The sequence below is a fragment of the Oncorhynchus keta genome, chromosome 34, assembly GCF_023373465.1.
Source record: "Oncorhynchus keta strain PuntledgeMale-10-30-2019 chromosome 34, Oket_V2, whole genome shotgun sequence".
In the NCBI taxonomy this organism is placed as follows: Eukaryota; Metazoa; Chordata; class Actinopteri; order Salmoniformes; family Salmonidae; genus Oncorhynchus; species Oncorhynchus keta.
The window spans coordinates 66,789,135-66,811,497 of record NC_068454.1 but is presented as its reverse complement, the minus strand read 5'-3'; the positions used below and the strand labels follow the sequence as shown (position 1 = coordinate 66,811,497).

The 22,363-nt window shown below is 44.7% G+C and overlaps 1 protein-coding gene and 1 long non-coding RNA gene across 4 annotated transcripts; both read right to left on the bottom strand.

Moving 5' to 3' along the window:
- Positions 1-24: 24 nt before the first annotated feature.
- On the bottom strand, positions 25-20,781 carry LOC118367725 (flotillin-1-like). The gene is made up of 12 exons (XM_035751350.2): positions 20,616-20,781; positions 19,748-19,809; positions 17,782-17,857; positions 17,351-17,441; positions 17,065-17,208; positions 9,126-9,245; positions 8,379-8,627; positions 7,964-8,145; positions 4,543-4,588; positions 3,204-3,341; positions 2,764-2,928; positions 25-2,674 (listed from the first exon to the last, which is right to left on the bottom strand). Exons 2-12 carry the CDS (start codon positions 19,788-19,790, stop codon positions 2,648-2,650), a joined length of 1,281 nt encoding a protein of 426 aa, XP_035607243.1. The 5' UTR covers positions 19,791-19,809; positions 20,616-20,781; the 3' UTR covers positions 25-2,647.
- Positions 9,783-16,914, bottom strand: LOC127915189 (uncharacterized). 3 transcript variants are annotated; one of them, XR_008090508.1, is made up of 6 exons: positions 11,736-16,914; positions 10,856-11,111; positions 10,472-10,791; positions 10,280-10,407; positions 10,031-10,094; positions 9,783-9,921 (listed from the first exon to the last, which is right to left on the bottom strand). It is a non-coding gene; the product is annotated as an uncharacterized LOC127915189 (long non-coding RNA). The 3 variants fall into 3 exon arrangements; XR_008090509.1 differs by lacking the exon at positions 10,031-10,094; XR_008090510.1 differs by lacking the exons at positions 9,783-9,921; positions 10,031-10,094 and adding an exon at positions 10,167-10,215 and having other exon boundaries at positions 11,736-16,913.
- Positions 20,782-22,363: the final 1,582 nt, after the last annotated feature.

Below are 22,363 nucleotides of genomic sequence, written 5' to 3'. Positions count from 1 at the left end.
TTCTACTTGTCATTAAAACACACACACGACAACAAAGGGTTTACGTTAGGAAATCAGAGTTTGTATGTTACAATAATTTCATTCCTAATATTTATAATATTCATAACTTAGTGCACTTAAACTAAAGTTACACTACATGAGGCCAGGATTATTTTGGCAAGTCAACAAAGTATAGATGGAAATAAACACAGAAATCACATTTAACTAAGTGCAGCGACAGTACAGAAAAAGGTTAGAAGTCACAAATCATTGACTGATGTAATATACAGGTGTGTGCATAAGTGAAAGCAGTAGAATTGGTTTGACGAAATTGGCTTTCATTAATATCTTTAGGACATAGCATGCCTCTAGATTGTTCATGGTTAACCTGGTGTGATAGTTTAGCCTTTAGGTTGAGAGAAAAATGGGAATCTTTCAACTTAGTCAGGCACTTGGTAACAAAATGCATAGACCGCCAGATCGCATGTAAACTTTGGGGTAGTATTCAATCCGGTAGAGAGAAGTAGCTTCTAGAATCCTGAGCAGCGGTATAGAATTAGAAGGATTCTATGGTATAGAACAAGTCCCTAACAACTACAACAACCCTGTACTACAAAAGGATCAAACAGGGATGTGACCAGCACAACAAAAATATACCATTCTAATGATAATATTACAATATGAAAGGATAGCTCCTAATTCATATGTATATTGTCTACTCCAATCTATAGAAGGTCCCTGTATACCTCACTGGACCATACAACTTAATGGAAGTCCACTACTTTAGGGTCTGTAGCCTGGTCCCAGGTCTGTTTGTGTTTTTGCCTGTTCCATTGTCATTGTCAAGGGAAACATGTTTGGCATGGCAATTCTATAAGGATTTGAAAAGAGAGCAGAAACAGACTGGCACCCATTCCCCTCTTCTACACACATACCTTCACCTCAAACAACACATCCACCAGACACCACGTGACTGACAGTACACCTGACCTAGATAGAGACCTCTGAGGTTAGCCTTCAGCAGGAAAACCCGTCTGCTCCCTCCCTCTTCCTTCCAATCACTTCACAGAAAATCTCCACCTTTATACAGTTATAGCACAGTAGAAGCTCTGATCGAAGGCCTGTCTGTCTAATAAGTCTAGGGTTTAGAAACACACTGGAACTAAGCCATAATGGTGTACATGACAATCTGTCTGTTGGATAAACAACAGTATAGTAACAGAATCTGTAGTTCCTTGTTTATTGCTTTGGTAATTAGATACCATCAGAGTCGGTACTCCATTGATTGTGTCTATGCCAGTATTGTACCAACACATAGAAGAGGTTTAGTGCCAACCCATCATATAGTTTGTGATCTCATCCCCCACACATGGCAGAGTCATGGCAAAAAGCCCACAAATCGTAAAACAAAGACTTACAAAAAACAGCATAATCTGCATGTAACTTGGCTTCTATTGTAATATGGCTTGTAGTGATATGATTAATTAGACTCTAAAACAAGGCACTGGCCATTCTAGAGTGTCATCTTAGAGATATGAGTAGATAGACTGATCTAGGGTCTACTGTCAGGGGAGCACATAGTGGAAAACTACTTTGTCCATAAGGTGGTAGACAGAGGTACTGGAATGCTGTAAGGCATGCAGAAGTCATGTATAAATAACATGACTACCATTATCTAAATTCTGATTCTGGACATATCTTAATTTCTTCCCAGTGAAAGTAAAAAGCATTTCTTCATTTGCAAAGCAACTGATAGCAACTAAGCAAGCTTCCGATGCTAAGAACCTTCTAGAACTGCAAATGTTGACAAAACAATCAGCTGACAAACCCAACAATGACATGGACGACCTCATACTGACAATTATTTCCTACATCATTTCTCAAACAACCACATCCCAATGAAATAACATTCTATGAATTACAACTATGTGACAGTTGAACAGTTTATATGGACCCAAACCTGTAATGGAGGGAGACAGAGGCAGGCTTGAAGCAGTGATTAAAACACACTGAATAGCAGACGGAGAAAAGAGTACAGAATGGTGGAGGCGGCAGGGTTACTACCAGAACGACGAAGGCTGTGTCATGCTAGTCCAAAGTGCTTTTCTTTCCTTCATCCAAGCTGAACTAACAGTTATGAATGACCAGGAGACACACTCCCCCAGTAGACTTACAACATACAGCTTGGAACCATCCTCTGTTTTCAGATCAGTGCCAAAAAGGACCAGGAAGCAAGAGGGGAGGTCGAATAAGAGTGTTGAGACATGCCCTAAGGAGACAGGCATGCAGACAGACATGCCCTAAGGAGACAGGCATGCAGACAGACATGCCCTAAGGAGACAGGCATGCAGACAGACATGCCCTAAGGAGACAGGCATGCAGACAGACATGCCCTAAGGAGACAGGCATGCAGACAGACATGCCCTAAGGAGACAGGCATGCAGACAGACATGCCCTAAGGAGACAGGCATGCAGACAGACATGCCCTAAGGAGACAGGCATGCAGACAGACATGCCCTAAGGAGACAGGCATGCAGACAGACATGCCCTAAGGAGACAGGCATGCAGACAGACAACTACACTAGGTAATAATAATTATAGGCACGAGGCGGCAGTATGGAGTTCCTGGTCTGACAGTGCAGACTGTCTCAATAACTAGGTTCCATTCTCAGCCCATTCGGGTGGACAGCCCAACCTGTGGAAAGAAGGGGAGAGAATGTCAGTGTTTGTCAACAAATATGTACACACAAATACTATTTTCCTCTCTCTTCCTCACACACACACCTGTGAGATGTTGATTCCAGTGAGTTTCTCCACGGCAGCTGGTAGTCTGGTCATGATGTCCAGAACCTCTCCGGTCAGCTTGGCCGCGCCCACCTCACCCCCGCCGCTGGAAACCATGGTAACCTTCTGGGCCATGGAGAGGGGCCTGCTGATCTCCTCTGCTATCTAGAGGACAGGAGGAGTGATGGCAGCTTCAGGAAGAGAACAGCAGCAGACAGGACTGAAGTAACAGTACACTACATGTCCATCTGTCATCTAATCAATCTGTCATCCATCCATCCTCACATCCACTGAATCTGACCATCCATCCACTCTTCATCTCTCCATCCATCCGCTTAAACTCTCCATATCTACTGAATCACTTTCCCATCAATCCTTCTCCCTATCCATGCACCCTCCCAGTCTCTAGTAGAACCAGTCCTACTCCCAGTGTGACTGACCAGTGGTAGTTTCTCCAGCAGCATGTCCACCATGGCTCCCTCCCCGTACTGTTTAAAGGCCTCAGCCTTCTTAGCCATCTGCTCTGCCTCGGCACGACCTTTAGCCTCCAGAGCAAATGCCTCAGCATCACCCCTCATCTACAGACAGGACAGAGAACACATTAGTTCAAATAAACAAAGGTTGTATATATGAAAGAATAAATAAGAACACACTCAGTTGCCAGTTTATTAGGTACACCCATCTAGTACCGGGTAGGGTCCAGAACAGCCTGAATTCTTCGTGCATAGAAATGTTGCTCAATTGGTTTCAAGGGACCTACTCGTGTGGCAGGAAAACATTCCCCACACCATTACACCACCAGCCTGTACCATTAACACCAGGCTGGATGGGGCCATGGAGTCATGCTGCTGACACCAAATCCTGACTGCCACCAGCAGCAGGAACCGGGATTCGTCAAGCCAGGCAATATTTTTCCACTCAATTGTCGAGTGTTGGTGATCACGTGCCCACTGGAGCTTATAGGAGTGGAACCTGGTGTGGTCATCTGCTGCAATAGCCCATCCATGACAAGGACTGTCGAGTTGTGCCTCTCGAGATGTCGTTCTGCGCAGCCATTTGCCTGTTTGTGGCCCACCTCTTAGCACGATCCTTGATGTTCTCCTCCAACCTCTCATCAACGAGCTGTTTTCACCCACAGGACTGCCGTTGACTGGATGTTTTGTGTTTGTCGCACCATTCTCGGTAAAACCCCAGCTGTTTGAGGTACTGGAACCGGCGCGCCTGGCACCGTCGATCACGCCACGCTCAAAGTTGCTTAGGTCACCCGTTTTGCCCATTCTAACGTTCAATGTAACAGAAACTGGATGCCAGTCTGTCCGCTTTATATAGCAGGCCACGTGACTCACTGTCTGTAGGAGCGAACCATTTTCATGAACAAGGTGGTGTACATAATAAACTTCTGAACCACGTTGTTTTATGAATAAAATATACAAATGGATGGTTTAATAAGGATGTGTATAATATATGAAACAGGAAGAGAGAGAACTAAAGTAAAGTTATATTAAGGGAAGTGAGCGATGTCTCCGAAGGAGGAGACAGGGAATTTAGAATAGAGATGGGAAGAGGAACAGAGAACACTATGGAGAGAGGGGAGGCAGGGGGAGATAGAGAGAGCGAGAGCAAGTGGATGAAAGGGTGGAAGGGACAGGCTGTCGAGGGAGCTAAGACAAGAGGCATATCAGACAGCTATTGTACTGGGGGTGAAGACACAACAGGAGTGACAGGAGAGTGGAGGGACATGATAGAGAAGATAGAGGAGAGAGGCGCTGCTGAACTCACTCTGATGGACTCTGCCTCTGCCTCAGCCTCCATGATGAGCTGTGCACTGTGAAAGAGAGAGACAGTTTGAGTTGAGCTGAACAAATGTTGGACCTTTAACAGGACTCACTGCCCAGGACTACGGAACAAAACATACCCACAGTTCTGACATACCCCCATCATTCCCCTTTTATGGTGACAATAAGGCCTTTATTCGCTGTTTACTTTAAAGGTATTGTAATTAGACATTTAAAGTGTCTCAAAGGAATAGCAATGGTGAACTTGATCAAATGTCCCGGAGGGGGTGCATCTGCCCGTTTCTGAAAGACAGAAACAAAATGTCCCAGAGGGGGTGTATATTTCCCCTTTTTCTGAAAGACAGAAACAAAATGTCCCAGAGGGGGTGTATCTGCCCGTTTCTGAAAAACAGAAACAAAATGTCCCAGAGGGGGTATATCTGCCCGTTTCTGAAAAACAGAAACAAAATGTCCCAGAGGGGGTGTATCTGCCCGTTTCTGAAAGACAGAAACAAAATGTCCCGGAGGGGGTGTATCTGCCCGTTTCTGAAAGACAGAAACAAAATGTCCCAGAGGGGTGCATCTGCCCGTTTCTGAAAGACAGAAACAGAATGTCCCGGAGGGGGTGTATCTGCCCGTTTCTGAAAGACAGAAACAAAATGTCCCAGAGGGGGTGTATCTGCCCGTTTCTGAAAGACAGAAACAAAATGTCCCGGAGGGGGTGTATCTGCCCGTTTCTGGAAGACAGAAACAAAATGTCCCAGAGGGGGTGTATCTGCCCGTTTCTGAAAGACAGAAACAAAATGTCCCGGAGGGGGTGTATCTGCCCGTTTCTGAAAGACAGAAACAAAATGTCCCGGAGGGGGTGCATCTGCCCGTTTCTGAAAGACAGAAACAAAATGTCCCGGAGGGGGGTGTATCTGCCCGTTTCTGAAAAACAGAAACAAAATGTCCCGGAGGGGGTGTATCTGCCCGTTTCTGAAAGACAGAAACAAAATGTCCCAGAGGGGGTGTATCTTCCCGCTTTTTCTGAAAGACAGAAACAAAATGTCCCGGAGGGGGTGTATCTGCCCGTTTCTGAAAGACAGAAACAAAATGTCCCGGAGGGGGTGTATCTGCCCGTTTCTGAAAAACAGAAACAAAATGTCCCAGAGGGGGTGTATCTGCCCGTTTCTGAAAGACAGAAACAAAATGTCCCAGAGGGGGTGTATCTGCCCGTTTCTGAAAAACAGAAACAAAATGTCCCAGAGGGGGTGTATCTGCCCGTTTCTGAAAAACAGAAACAAAATGTCCCAGAGGGGGTGTATCTGCCCGTTTCTGAAAAACAGAAACAAAATGTCCCGGAGGGGGTGTATCTGCCCGTTTCTGAAAGACAGAAACAAAATGTCCCGGAGGGGGTGTATCTGCCCGTTTCTGAAAGACAGAAACAAAATGTCCCAGAGGGGGTGTATATTCCCGCTTTTTCTGAAAGACAGAAACAAAATGTCCCAGAGGGGGTGTATATTTCCCCTTTTTCTGAAAGACAGAAACAAAATGTCCCAGAGGGGGTGTATCTGCCCGTTTCTGAAAAACAGAAACAAAATGTCCCGGAGGGGGTGTATCTGCCCGTTTCTGAAAGACAGAAACAAAATGTCCCGGAGGGGTGTATCTGCCCGTTTCTGAAAGACAGAAACAAAATGTCCCGGAGGGGGTGTATCTGCCCGTTTCTGAAAGACAGAAACAAAATGTCCCGGAGGGGGTGTATCTGCCCGTTTCTGAAAGACAGAAACAAAATGTCCCAGAGGGGGTGTATCTGCCCGTTTCTGAAAGACAGAAACAAAATGTCCCAGAGGGGGTGTATCTGCCCGTTTCTGAAAGACAGAAACAAAATGTCCCAGAGGGGGTGTATCTGCCCGTTTCTGAAAGACAGAAACAAAATGTCCCGGAGGGGGTGTATCTGCCCGTTTCTGAAAGACAGAAACAAAATGTCCCGGAGGGGTGTATCTGCCCGTTTCTGAAAGACAGAAACAAAATGTCCCGGAGGGGTGTATCTGCCCGTTTCTGAAAGACAGAAACAAAATGTCCCGGAGGGGGTGTATCTGCCCGTTTCTGAAAGACAGAAACAAAATGTCCCGGAGGGGTGTATCTGCCCGTTTCTGAAAGACACACCCCTCTGGGACATTTTGTTTCTATCTGCCCGTTTCTGAAAGACAGAAACAAAATGTCCCAGAGGGGGTGTATCTGCCCGTTTCTGAAAGACAGAAACAAAATGTCCCAGAGGGGGTGTATCTGCCCGTTTCTGAAAGACAGAAACAAAATGTCCCAGAGGGGGTGTATCTGCCCGTTTCTGAAAGACAGAAACAAAATGTCCCGGAGGGGGTGTATCTGCCCGTTTCTGAAAGACAGAAACAAAATGTCCCAGAGGGGGTGTATCTGCCCGTTTCTGAAAGACAGAAACAAAATGTCCCAGAGGGGGTGTATCTGCCCGTTTCTGAAAAACAGAAACAAAATGTCCCAGAGGGGGTGTATCTGCCCGTTTCTGAAAGACAGAAACAAAATGTCCCAGAGGGGGTGTATCTGCCCGTTTCTGAAAGACAGAAACAAAATGTCCCAGAGGGGGTGTATCTGCCCGTTTCTGAAAGACAGAAACAAAATGTCCCAGAGGGGGTATATCTGCCCGTTTCTGAAAGACAGAAACAAAATGTCCCAGAGGGGGTGTATCTGCCCGTTTCTGAAAGACAGAAACAAAATGTCCCAGAGGGGGTGTATCTGCCCGTTTCTGAAAGACAGAAACAATTGCAAATGGTTGTGGACCCGTAAATAGATTGTTTGCAATAATGTTTTGCAGTCACTTTTTCCCCAAACATAAATATGCTACACTGCCCACGAATTCTGAAACATGGTGTTCCTGGAAAAAAAGGACAACTACAGTTTGGTTATTAACAGCTGTAGCCTACACACTTCAATGTAAAGCATCAACCACAGACTCTCATATCAACTGTCTGTTATAAACTGCGCTCCCTGTTGGATGCATAGCTAGCTAGAGCAATTTTTAAATGATTATAATAGCCTATCTAATAGGTTCAATTAAATGAGAGATGCGCATGGTCATTTGTTCTATGGCTACTTCAGAAATATGAATATGGCCAGAAAATATGAGGAATTTATTCTGCAATGATCATTATTTTAGAACGCTAAAAATAACAGCGAATGATTACATCTTGTTATTATATTTAGCTACTTGTTTTTTTGCTATGAATAAGAGCGTCCTCATAAATTCTTCATTTGCACAATGTTATTTTAGCAATGCAACACTAGAAACGTTGTGTACACATGGTCCAGAGTTTGCAGGAGGAGAAGTACATTCTCATCTCAAGTTTAGTTTTTATAACTGACAACTTTCGCGTGAAAACTGTCTCAATGAGTCCCTGGGTAATGTAACATACCGTTCTGCCTCAGCCAGTCTCTCCAGACGGTATCTCTCTGCCTCAGCAGGCTTCTTCACCGTGGCCTCCAGCTCCATCTCCTTGCGGGTGATCTCCTGCTCCTGCAGCATGATCTGCTGAGACCTCTCCACCACCTTCACCTGCATCGTCTCCTCCTCAATCCGCTGCTTCGTCTTCGCCACCTACATAACCCCAATAACACAACGGATTTACAAAACAACACTCAGACACTTCACATCAAAAGTGATGGCAGTGGAGGGAATTTGAGGATCATGCACATGTCTCAAGTTAGGATTCTGCCCTGTGTAAATAAAACGGGAATATGTTCCGTTATTAGAACACGACACTGCCTCGGCTGTGTTGAGCATCTGAATGAGAGGATCATTGCACGGCCCAGAGTTTTGTGGTAGGATACCTGCAGCTGATAGGCCATCTCAGACTCTGCCTTCTTGGTGTTGACCTCATAGTCGTAGGAGGCCTTCTTCAGCTCGTAGTCTCTCTGGGCTTTGGCCATCTCGATCTCATTCAGATACTGGGCCGACACCTTCTCCTGCATGGCCTGGGCCTCACGGATCACCGCGTCTCGTTTGTACTGAGCCTCTCCGATCCTGGCATCCTTCTGCACCTGAGCTGTCCTAGCTTTACCCAGGGAGGTGAGGTAGTCCTGACAGAGACAGTGTTATTATTATTATTAGAAACATGGTAGTTTGGGTCCAGCATGCTGATTGGCTGAAACAGCATTTCAGCTGTGCGTATATCAGGCAATATCCCACAAAAATACTTACTGTTCTATTTATGTTCATAATAGCAATAAGGCACCTCAGGGGTTTGTGTAATATGGCCAATATACCACGGCTAAGGGCTGTGTCCAGGCAGTCCGCTTCACATCGTGTCAAAGAACAACCCTTTGTCATAATATATTGGCCATATACCACACCCCTTTGAGACTTATTGCTACTATAAACTGGTTATGAACATAAACAGAACAGTAAACAAGTATTTTTGTGCAGCAATTTGTCTTTCTCGAACACTGACTTTCAAAAAGGCCTTTGCATTTTTACCAAATCTGTGCTAATATCTCAATTTCAGACTGTTTTCTGTAATAATCCTTGTGTGACCTTCATACCGTAACGTCGCTGTATATTTGTCAGAGCGAACAAACCTGGTCGTCGTGAACATCTTTGAGCGTGTAGCTGACCACGCCGATGCCCATGTTGACCAGGTCAGAGGAGGCCACCTTAAACACCTGCTCAGAAAACTTCTTACGGTCCTGGTAGATCTCCTACAGGGGAAGGATAATATAATAATACCATTTAGCAGACACTTTGATACATGTTCGTATTGGTGGCCCCAACGGCGATCTAACCCATGAACCCTGGCGTTGCAAGCGCCATGCTCTACTAACTGAGCCACAAAGGACAAGTGGGTTGTTTACGTGCTGCTGTGCAGTTTGTTGCTAACGTTTCTTTGCTACCTGCCAACGTTACGGTTTTTATTATTTTTCCCCCCCTCGTAGAACTTTTTTCATTCACCTTTTTCACCCCGGATGCTTTTTGGACATGGTTCTACACGACCTCCACCAGCCGAAGCTAAGTGGTAACATTAACATGATGCTTTCTGGACATGGTTCTACACGACCTCCACCAGCCGAAGCTAAGTGGTAACATTAACATGATGCTTTCTGGACATGGTTCTACACGACCTCCACCAGCCGAAGCTAAGTGGTAACATTAACATGATGCTTTCTGGACATGGTTCTACACGACCTCCACCAGCCGAAGCTAAGTGGTAACATTAACATGATGCTTTCTGGACATGGTTCTACACGACCTCCACCAGCCGAAGCTAAGTGGTAACATTAACATGATGCTTTCTGGACATGGTTCTACAAGACCTCCACCAGCCGAAGCTAAGTGGTAACATTAACATGATGCTTTCTGGACATGGTTCTACACGACCTCCACCAGACCATTAACATGATGCTTTCTGGACATGGTTCTGACCTCCACCAGCCGAAGCTAAGTGGTAACATTAACATGATGCTTTCTGGACATGGTTCTACAAGACCTCCACCAGCCGAAGCTAAGTGGTAACATTAACATGATGCTTTCTGGACATGGTTCTACACGACCTCCACCAGCCGAAGCTAAGTGGTAACATTAACATGATGCTTTCTGGACATGGTTCTATCCACCAGCCGAAGCTAAGTGGTAACATTAACATGATGCTTTCTGGACATGGTTCTACACGACCTCCACCAGCCGAAGCTAAGTGGTAACATTAACATGATGCTTTCTGGACATGGTTCTACAAGACCTCCACCAGCCGAAGCTAAGTGGTAACATTAACATGATGCTTTCTGGACATGGTTCTACACGACCTCCACCAGCCGAAGCTAAGTGGTAACATTAACATGATGCTTTCTGGACATGGTTCTACACGACCTCCACCAGCCGAAGCTAAGTGGTAACATTAACATGATGCTTTCTGGACATGGTTCTACAAGACCTCCACCAGCCGAAGCTAAGTGGTAACATTAACATGATGCTTTCTGGACATGGTTCTACACGACCTCCACCAGCCGAAGCTAAGTGGTAACATTAACATGATGCTTTCTGGACATGGTTCTACACGACCTCCACCAGCCGAAGCTAAGTGGTAACATTAACATGATGCTTTCTGGACATGGTTCTACACGACCTCCACCAGCCGAAGCTAAGTGGTAACATTAACATGATGCTTTCTGGACATGGTTCTACACGACCTCCACCAGCCGAAGCTAAGTGGTAACATTAACATGATGCTTTCTGGACATGGTTCTACACGACCTCCACCAGCCGAAGCTAAGTGGTAACATTAACATGATGCTTTCTGGACATGGTTCTACAAGACCTCCACCAGCCGAAGCTAAGTGGTAACATTAACATGATGCTTTCTGGACATGGTTCTACACGACCTCCACCAGCCGAAGCTAAGTGGTAACATTAACATGATGCTTTCTGGACATGGTTCTACAAGACCTCCACCAGCCGAAGCTAAGTGGTAACATTAACATGATGCTTTCTGGACATGGTTCTACACGACCTCCACCAGCCGAAGCTAAGTGGTAACATTAACATGATGCTTTCTGGACATGGTTCTACACGACCTCCACCAGCCGAAGCTAAGTGGTAACATTAACATGATGCTTTCTGGACATGGTTCTACACCCTCCACCAGCCGAAGCTAAGTGGTAACATTAACATGATGCTTTCTGGACATGGTTCTACAAGACCTCCACCAGCCGAAGCTATGGTAACATTAACATGATGCTTTCTGGACATGGTTCTACACGACCTCCACCAGCCGAAGCTAAGTGGTAACATTAACATGATGCTTTCTGGACATGGTTCTACACGACCTCCACCAGCCGAAGCTAAGTGGTAACATTAACATGATGCTTTCTGGACATGGTTCTACAAGACCTCCACCAGCCGAAGCTAAGTGGTAACATTAACATGATGCTTTCTGGACATGGTTCTACACGACCTCCACCAGCCGCTAAGTGGTAACATTAACATGATGCTTTCTGGACATGGTTCTACACGACCTCCACCAGCCGAAGCTAAGTGGTAACATTAACATGATGCTTTCTGGACATGGTTCTACACGACGTCCACCAGCCAAGCTAAGTGGTAACATTAACATGATGCTTTCTGGACATGGTTCTACAAGACCTCCACCAGCCGTGGTAACATTAACATGATGCTTTCTGGACATGGTTCTACACGACCTCCACCAGCCGAAGCTAAGTGGTAACATTAACATGATGCTTTCTGGACATGGTTCTACACGACCTCCACCAGCCGAAGCTAAGTGGTAACATTAACATGATGCTTTCTGGACATGGTTCTACACGACGTCCACCAGCCGAAGCTAAGAAGTAACATTTAACCTTCTAATTGCAGTCACTGTACTCATAATATACAGGAGAACGATCTTCTGGCGAGGACAGCTGCGCTGCAAGCCCAGCTTCAGACGCAATCGTTAAGCAAGGGTCATTTAAGTGTAGGAAAGGATGAAACAGAATCTGTGCCATCAGTAAGTACAGATAGTAGTATAAATCCCCTCGCACAGTCCCTGCAGCCGGACAACTTTCTCATGGCTTCTGGAGGGAAATGCTGTAGGAATACTCAACCAATGTCGCCCATTCAGCCGACAGAAACTTTCAACCGGTTCTCCCCATTTAGCAACGAGTCTGTCCGAGTCTTCTCTCCACCCGTTACGGGGTCTGAGACGCCGAAGCCTCCCACCTTTAGCTCTGACAAAATGAACACCCTAGTCATTGTCGACTCCATTACCTGCAGTATTAGACTTAAAACTAATCATCCAGCGATCATACACTTTACCAGGGGGCAGGGCTACCGACGTTAAGGCTAATCTGAAGATGGTGCTGGCTCAAGCTAAAACTGGCGAGTGTAGAGAGTATAGGAATATTGTTATCCACGTCGGCACCAATGATGTTAGGATGAAACAGTCAGAGGTCACCAAGCAGTCTCTCACAACTCAATCGCTGGTTGAAAACTGTTTTTTGCTCCTCCCAAAAGATAGAATTTGTAGATAATTGGCCCTCTTTCTGGGACTCACCCACAAACAAGACCAAGCCTGGCCTGCTGAGGAGTGACAGACTCCATCCTAGCTGGAGGGGTGCTCTCATCTTATCTATGAACACAGACAGGGCTCTAACTCCTCTAGCTCCACAATGAGAGAGGGTGCAGGCCAGGCAGCAGGCTGTTAGCCAGCCTGCCAGCTTAGTGGAGTCTGCCACTAGCACAGTCAGTGTAGTCAGCTCAGCTAACCTCATTGAGACCATGTCTGTGCCTCGATCTTGGTTGGACAAAACTAAACATGGTGGTGTTCGCCTTAGCAATCTCACTGGAATAAATACCTCCTCCATTCCTGCCATTATTGAAAGAGATTGTGATTTCTCACATCTCAAAATAGGGCTACTTAATGTTTGATCCCTCACTTCAAAGGCAATTATAGTCAATGAACTAATCATAATCTTGATGTGATTAGCCTGACTGAAACAATGGCTTAAGCCTGATGAATTTACTGTGTCAAATGAGACCTCTCCTCCTGGTTACACTAGTGACCATATCCCCAGCGCATCGGCGCAAAAGTGGAGGTGTTGCTAACATTTATGATAGCAAATTTCAATTTACAACAACAAAAAAAGACTGCGTTTTCATCTTCTAGTCGTGAAATCTATGCAGCCTACTCAATCACTTTTTATAGCTACTGTTTACAGGCCTCATGGGCCATATACAGCGCTCCTCACCGAGTTCCCTGAATTCCTATCAGACCTTGTAGTCATGGCAGATAATACTCACATTTTTGGTGACTTGAATACTCACATGGAAAAGTCCACAGACCCACTCCAAAAGGCTTTCGGAGCCATCATTGACTCAGTGGGTTTTGTCCAACATGTCTACTCACTGCCACAGTCATACTGCCACAGTCATACTCTGGACCTAGTTTTGTCCCGTGGAATAAATATTGTGAATCTTAATGTTTTTCCTCATAATCATGGACTATCGGACCACCATTTTATTACATTTGCAACCGCAACAAATAATTTGCTCAGACCCGAACCAAGGATTATCAAAAGCCATGCTATAGTCTCAGACAACCCAAAGATTCTTAGATGTCCTTCCAGACTCCCTCCACCTACCCAAGGACGTCAGAGTACAAAATCAGTTAACCACCAAAGTGAGGAACTAAATGTAACCTTGCGTAACACCCTCGATGCAATCGCACCCCTAAAAACAAACTAAATGTGCCATAAGAAACGAGCTCCCTGGTATACAGAAAATACCCGAGCCCTGAAGCAAGCTTCCAGAAAATTGGAACGGAAATGGCACCACACCAAACTGGAAGTCTTTCGACTGGCTTGGAAAGACAGTACCGTGCAGTACCGAAGAGCCCTCACTGATGCTCGATCATCCTATTTTTCCAACTTCATTGTGGAGAAGAAGAACAATCCAACATTTATTTTTGATACCGTCGCAAAGCTCACTAAAGAGCAGCATTCCCCAAGAGAGGATGGCTTTCACTTCAGCAGTGATAAATTAATTAACTTCTTTGAGGAAAAGATCATGTTCGTTAGAAAGCAAATTACAGACTCCTCTTTAAATCTGCGTATTCCTCCAAAGCTCAGTTGTCCTGAGTCTGCACAACTCTGCCAGGACCTAGGATCAAAGGAGACACGCAAGTTATCTTTAAATACTATATCTTGACATTGATAAAAATAGTCTTGGCCTCTAAACCTTCAAGCTGCATACTGGACCCTATTCCAAATAAACTACTGAAAGAGCTGCTTTCTGTGCTTGACCCTACTATGTTGAACATAATAATAGGCCCCCTATCCACCGGATGTGTACCAAACTCACTAAGTGGCAGTAATAAAGCCTCTCTTGAAAAAGCCAAACCTTGACCCAGAAAATATCAAAAAGTATTGGCCTATATCGAATCTCCCATTCCTCTCAAAAACTTTAGAAAAAGCTATTGCGCAGCAACTCACTGCCTTCCTGAACACAAACCATGTATAAGAAACGCTTCAGTCTGGTTTTAGACCCCTTCATAGCACTGAGACTGCACTTGTGACGGTGGTAAATTACCTTTTAATGGCGTCAGACCAAGGCTCTGCATCTGTCCTCCTAGACCTTAGTGCTGCTTTTAATACCATCGATCACCACATTATTTTGGAGAGACTGGGAACCCAAATTTGTCTACACAGACAAGTTCTGGCCTGGTTTAGATCTTATCTGTCAGAAAGATATCAGTTTGTCTCTGTGGATGGTTTGTCTTCTGACAAATCAACTGTAAATTTCAGTGTTCCTCAGGGTTCCGTTTTAGGACCACTATATATTTTACCTCTTGGTGATGTCATTCGGAAACATAATGTTAACTTTCACTGCTATGCGGACGATGCACAGCTGTACATTTTGATGAAACATGGTGAAGCCCCAAAATTGCCCTCCCTGGAAGCCTGTGTTTCAGACATAAGGAAGTGGATGGCGGCAAATGTTTTACTTTAAACTCAGACAAAACAGAGATACTAGTTCTAGGTCCCAAGAAACAACGGTATCTTCTGTTGGATCTGACCATTAATCTTGATGGTTGTACAGTCAACTCAAATAAAAACTGAAGGACCTCGGCGTTACTCTGGACCCTGATCTCTTTCGACGAACATATCAAGAACATTGCAAGGACAGATTTATTCTATCTTCGTAACATCGCAAAAATCAGAAACTTTCTGTCCAAAAACGATGCAGAAAAATGTATCCATGCTTTGTCACTTCTAGATTAGACTACTGCAATGCTCTAATATCCGGCTAAAGCACTAAATAAACTTCTGTTAGTGTTAAACACGGCTGCTAGAATCTTGACTAAAACCCCAAAATGGTATCATATTACTCCAGTGTTAGCCTCTCTACACTGGCTTCCTGTTAAGGCTAGGGCTGATTTCAAGGTTTTACTGCTAACCTACAAAGCATTGCATAGGCTTGCTCCTACCTACATTTCCGATTTGGTCCTGCTTTACATACCTACATGTACGCTACGGTCACAAGACGCAGGCCTCCTTACTGTACCTGGAATTTCTAAACAAACAGCTGGAGGCAGGGCTTTCTCCTATAAAGCTCAATTTTTATGGAATGGTCTGCCTATCCATGTGAGAGACACAGACTCGGTCTTGACCTTTAAGTCTTTATGGAAGACTCAGCTCTTCAGTAGGTCCTATGACTAAGTGTAGCCTGGCCCAGGGGTGTGAAGGTGAACGGAAAGGCACTGGAGCGACGAACCTCCCTTGCCTGGCCAGTTCCCCTCACTCCATTGGGATTCTCTGCCTCTAACCCTATTACGGGGGCTGAGTCACTGGCTTACTGGTTCTCTTCCATGCTGTCCCTTGAGTGGGTTAGGTCACTGACATGACCTTCCTGTTCAGGTTGGCGCCCCCCTCAGGCTTGTGGAGATCTCTGTTTGGCCCTGGGGGTATCGTTGGACAGGGCCACAGTGTCTCCCGACCCCTCCTGTCTCAGCCTCCAGTATTTATGCTGCAATAGTTTGTGTCTGGGGGCTCTCTCTCTCTCCCCTAGGATCATGTTTCAGGACTACCTGGCCTGATGGCTCCTTGCTTTCCCCAGTCCACCTGGTCAAGCTGCTGCTCCAAATTAAACTGTTCTGCCTGCGGCTATGGAATCCTGACCTACTCACTGAACGTGCTACCTTGTCCCGGACCTGCTGTTTTGGACCCTCTCTCTACCGCACCTCATCTCTAACTCTGAATGATCGGCTATGAAAAGCCAACTGACATTTACTCCTGAGGTGCTGACCTGTTGCACCCTCTACAACCACTGTGACTATTATTATCTGACCCTGCAGGTCATCTATGAACATTTGAACATCTCCACCCGGCACAGCCAGAAGAGGACTGGCCCCCCTCAGAGCCTGGTTCCTCTCTAGGTTTCTTCCTAGGTTCTGGCCTTTCTAGAGAGTTTTTCCTAGCCACCGTGCTTCTACATCAACATTGTTTGCTGTTTGAAGTTTTAGGATGAGTTTCTTTAAAACAGCACTTTGTGACATCAGCTGATGTAAAAAGGGCTTTATAAATACATTTGATTGATTGATAAGGGTCGACCAGCTATAACGAGTGTACCCATGAGTGTTCCTGTCAAATTGGCCTGGTCTGATGGGCTTTGTCCCTTCTAGTATTTCTGTATCTATGTGGGGAGGAGGTGCCACTAGTAGCACACAGAGGAGATCAGCCAAAGCTACACAGGAAGTAAATGACAGACCAGGGGAATGAAAGGAAACGCGTTACTATTACATATGTTATAATAACTAGAATCTATTAATGCTCTAAGTTTCCAGGCAGGTTTGCTAGCCTTTTGGTAAGTTATGAGAAAAGTCAACAATGAGAAAAACAAGCTATGGCTTGTAGGTTGAAGTCAGCGAGACATTGAGCAATTCAAAAGACCAAGGCACTCCTTATGGAAGAGAAAAGGGCACCAGAGGCAACACATGCCCTTTATCAGGACATGGTGCGGTGTGTAGCCTACCTCAACAGTCAGATGGGCGATGATGGCCCTCTGGTGCCCCTCCAGTGTTTCCAGGGCGATGTTGGAGACCTCAGCCTCAGTCTTCCCCATGAACATCTGACAGGCCGTGGCCAGCATCTCCTTGTTCTGACCCTGGATCTTCACCTGCCAGAGGTCAGGGGTTAGAGGTCAAAGATCACATAGGACAAATGGGGATTCCATGTGAGGTCAAATGTACCTATCCAATCAGAATACATGGCTACTTTCACATGTACACTGGGTGGGGTGTTGACTTCTAAGTCCATACTTGGGCGATGCCAGTGACAGAGATGGGCACTCCATGACGGGTGTACACCTTATCACTCTTCACATTCAGAGTCAGGGTGTTCAGAGTGATCCTAACAGAGACAGAGAGAAGTGGTTCAAAGAGGGAAAGTACAGTGAGAATAGAGAAGGGGATTGTGAGAGGGATGGAGAAGAAAGTGAGTCAGACAGAGAGAGTAACCACGACTACAGGTGGAGGCTACAAATGACAGATAGATTGTGTTGCATTATAAGCTTAAAATAGTAGCCTGGTATTCATATAGGCTCATTTAACCACTAACGTTACAGTAACAGTAGAGAATACACAGGGACTATGGGGCCTTTTTCTCTATACATTAATAGAATCCCTGAATGAAACCTGGATAGATGAACAGATGGATAACTGAAAGAAGAAGGGGAGGGAGAGATAGCCACCTCTGGATCTGTTGAATACAGGGGAGGACAAACACTCTTCCTCCAGCGATCATTAGAGGAGGGGAACGACCAAAGCCTAGAGGAGAAGTTAAGAAGAGAGAGCAATCAGACTGACAGAGAAAAGGGAAAACAATTGCCTTAGTATATACTAAAAAGGAGTGGGTTATTTGAAAATATGAGAGATGAGTTTACATTAGGCTATACTCTCGGTCAACACAGTAGTACACACAATTAAGATGTCATGTACACACTGAGTCTATGACATATATTAATTTGCCTACATATAGGACTATAATGCAACACCACATTCCATACAATACAATGTAAGTGAGGAGCTAGCCTACTGACAGCTGGTATTGTTGCTGTCTCTGCCTGGCCGGTTCCCCTCTTTCCACTAGGATTCTCTGCCTCTAACCCTATTACAGGGGCTGAGTCACTGGCTTACTACTGGGGCTCTTTCATACCGTCCCTAGGAGGGGTGCGTCACTTGAGTGGGTTGAGTCACTGATGTGATCTTCCTGTCTGGGTTGGCGCCCCCCCTTGGGTTGTGCCGTGGCGGAGATCTTTGTGGGCTATACTCGGCCTTGTCTCAGGATGGTAAGTTGGTGGTTGCAGATATCCCTCTAGTGGTGTGGGGGCTGTGCTTTGGCAAAGTGGGTGGGGTTATATCCTTCCTGTTTGGCCCTGTCCAGGGGTGTCCTCAGATGGGGCCACAGTGTCTCCTGACCCCTCCTGTCTCAGCCTCCAGTATTTATGCTGCAGTAGTTTATGTGTCGGGGGGCTAGGGTCAGTTTGTTATATCTGGAGTACTTCTCCTGTCCTATTCGGTGTCCCGTGTGAATTTACATTTACATTTACATTTAAGTCATTTAGCAGACGCTCTTATCCAGAGCGACCTACAAATTGGTGCACACACCTTATGAACAGCCACTTGCATCTAAATCTTTTGGGGGGGGTGAGAAGGATTACTTACCCTTACTTACCCTATCCTAGGTATTCCATGAAGAGGTGGGGTTTCAGGTGTCTCAAGTGCGCACTCTCTAATTCTCTCTTTCTCTCGGAGGACCTGAGCCGTAGGACCATGCCTCAGGACTACCTGACATGATGACTCCTTGCTGTCCCCAGTCCACCTGGCCGTGCTACTGCTCCAGTTTCAACTGTTCTGCCTTATTATTTTTTGACCATGCTGGTCATTTATGAACATTTGAACATCTTGGCCACGTTCTGTTATAATCTCCACCCGGCACAGCCAGAAGAGGACTGGCCACCCCACATAGCCTGGTTCCTCTCTAGGTTTCTTCCTAGGTTTTGGCCTTTCTAGGGAGTTTTTCCTAGCCACTGTGCTTCTACACCTGCATTGCTTGCTATCTGGGGTTTTAGGCTGGGTTTCTGTACAGCACTTTGAGATATCAGCTGATGTACAAAGGGCTTTATAAATACATTTGATTTTGATTTTATAAAAAGTTAACAAAGTACTGTACTGTTTGAGCTGAACCCGATTAGATTCCTGTCCTGGTTTACTACACACTGTGACATCCGGGGTACGTTCAGCAGGACACAATGTTTTGTAACATTCAGATAGAAATATGTAATATAGAACAAACATGCCTCTCCGACACATAGATCAAGGAATCACGTTGGCTCTATTAATGACTTTACTATCAGCAAAGTTTGACAACTGAAAGTGGTCCAGAGTTGCTAAATGGTATCACATGACACTTGATGATAGGCTAAAGTGAGTCACATGTCACTTGGCCCAGCATTATGTTTACTGTTACGTGTACTGTAAACAATCACATACAGTAAACAACATAGGCCTATTACAGTTTCAAGAAGGGTCATAATAATATTGGGCCATGTAGGGCAATAGGGGTAAGGCTGGGTAGATCACCCAACCGTTTTTTTTTGGAGGGTTCTGTATAGTGCCATATAAGATTATGTTATTAAATAAAACAAAGCATCTTACCAGACACCACCATGGCTTCATTGGGTCCACATGTGTAGAACATCTTGATTTGGACCTAAGAGCTGTTTTGGTTAAGATTGTCAAAGTCATTAGACAGTTTCCACTTGGTTGGCTTAATATTTCAAGAATCCCTAGGATAGTAACGTTACTAGTCTTTTGCTGCTCGTCCCAATTCCAAATAGTTACTTTAGTGGTTAGTACTTGTGCTGAGAAAAAGTAGGGCAATCAACTTGTGAAAAAGTGACAGACAGTCTGGGTGTGTGTACAACAGACTACAGTTGAGAGAGAACGTTATTTGGCAGAATGGGACAGAGGCGCTCCATCTCATCTGGGATCTAAGCAGATTAATGGGAGGTTAAATTAGCCATGTGGATCCTCCAACAGTGTCGTTCGTGAATCCATGGTTTATGCCGGAAGTTACATTATAATACTTACCGTTACCGTCTGCCAATATGTTACAGCTAGCTACATAGTTACCACAGCGAGAGTATCTCTACGGTCTCTGGTTACCATAACCAACAAGTTACGTCAACAATGTGAATGTTAAATACAGCAGATAGCTAACGTTAGTTAGTGCATTTACTACAGCCGTGTGCTGTCACCCATGCTGACCCACCCTATGCTGTCTCACGGCTTCACATCACTCCCCATGAACCACAGCAAATATTATATTTATCTCTTCACAGCTAATTCTGACCACACTGTCAAGTACGTAGCTAGCTAACTTGCTACTCTATGCCCCGGTCTCAACTAAATTAGCTAGTTTAAGATTGCTGTCTGAAAATCCAACGTTTACCTTTCGCTAGCTCGGTCCATTACAACCACAAACAAGAAACAAATACTTGTTATCTTGCCTACTGTAACTTACCAATCGATTCTCCCTAAAGATATGTTTCCCTAAATCGTCGTGTACAGTCCAGATGGTTTCAATATACTCCGAATTACGTGACTTGACGACTGGCTCAAATACTGGAATTGCAACCAAATGTTACTTAACTTGACTTAATGGAGTGCAAATGCTGACCACGCCCCCTTAGGAGTATAGTGGAAATAACGCCCCCTGGTGGTTAAAATGCAGACATTCTTTACCGAGAGAAATGTTAAGGGCGCGGGGGGCAACATAGGGGGAGGGTTGTCTACCTTTTTGCTTTGAGGAGGGTTGTGTTTTTTTTATTGGGCACAGGGGAGGGTAGTACATTTTTCCCATGGTTTACATTCGCTCTTTTGCATTATTTATTCTATCCTTGCCACATTTCCTCATCTGCTTGCATGCACCTCCCCTATGTCATGGTGTTTTGGTACTTCCCTTTTCCACTGCGCTTTTCGACATGCTAACTTTTACTACTACAGGTCAATGTAGTCTACCAGTCTGTCTATCCTGTCCTCTATCCACCATTCATAGTGACAATACTGGAAAGTGGATCGTTTGTCAAGATCTGCAATAGGCTAACTAGCAATCATACCACACATAAAAGCATCCAAAGCCTGATCAATTTTCAATATGAACCCACAATAAAAAATATGAATAGCTAATAGGCAGGGGAGAGGCGAGGTGTATCATTGTGCATGAAATAAGTATTTGCATCCACCCCCTTATTTTATTCTTATTTATTTTTTTTATTTTTTGCACTGACTCTTTTGCACAGGATCAATATACACACACTGGACTCTAAGCACACACCCACACATGCTACACTGACACTCCAACACACACACACGGACACACACAAAACACACACATGCATATTGAAGACACCACACACACACACACACACATACACATTCCCTCACACACACTGCTGCTACTCTCTGTTTATTATCTATGCACAGTCACTTTACCCCTACCTACATGTACAGTTGAAGTCAGAAGTTTACATACACCTTAGCCAAATACATTTAAACAATTCCTGAAATGTAATCCTAGAAAAAAAATCCCTGTTTTAGGCCAGTTTGGATCACCACTTTAATTTAAGAATGTGAAATGTCAGAATAATAGTAGAGAATGATTTATTTCAGCTTTTGTTTATTTCATCACATTCCCAGTGGGTCAGAAGTATACATACACTCAATTAGTACACGGTAGCATTACCTTTAAATAATTTAACTTGGGTCAAACGATTCGGGTAGCCTTCCACAAGCTTCCCACAATATGTTGGGTTAATTTTGGCCCATTTCTCCTGACAGAGAAGGTGTAACTGAGTCAGGATTGTAGGCCTCCTTGCTCGCACACACTTTTTCAGTTCTGCCCACAAATGTTCTATAGTATGTACATTTCTGACCCACTGGAATTGTGATACTGTGAATTATAAGTAAAATAATCTGTCTGTAAACAATTGTTGGAAAAATGACTTGTGTCATGAACAAAGTAGATGTCCTAACCGACTTACCAAAACTATAGTTTGTTAACAAGACATTTGTGGAGTGGGTGAAAAACTAGTTTTAATGACTCAAACCTAAGTGTATGTAAACTTCCGACTTCAACTGTACATATTACCTGAATTACCTCAACTTACCCGTACCCTTGCACATTGACTCGGTACTGGTACCCTTGTATATAGCCTCGTTATTGTTATTTTATTGTGTTACTATTTGTCCTTTAGTCTATTTAGCTAACTT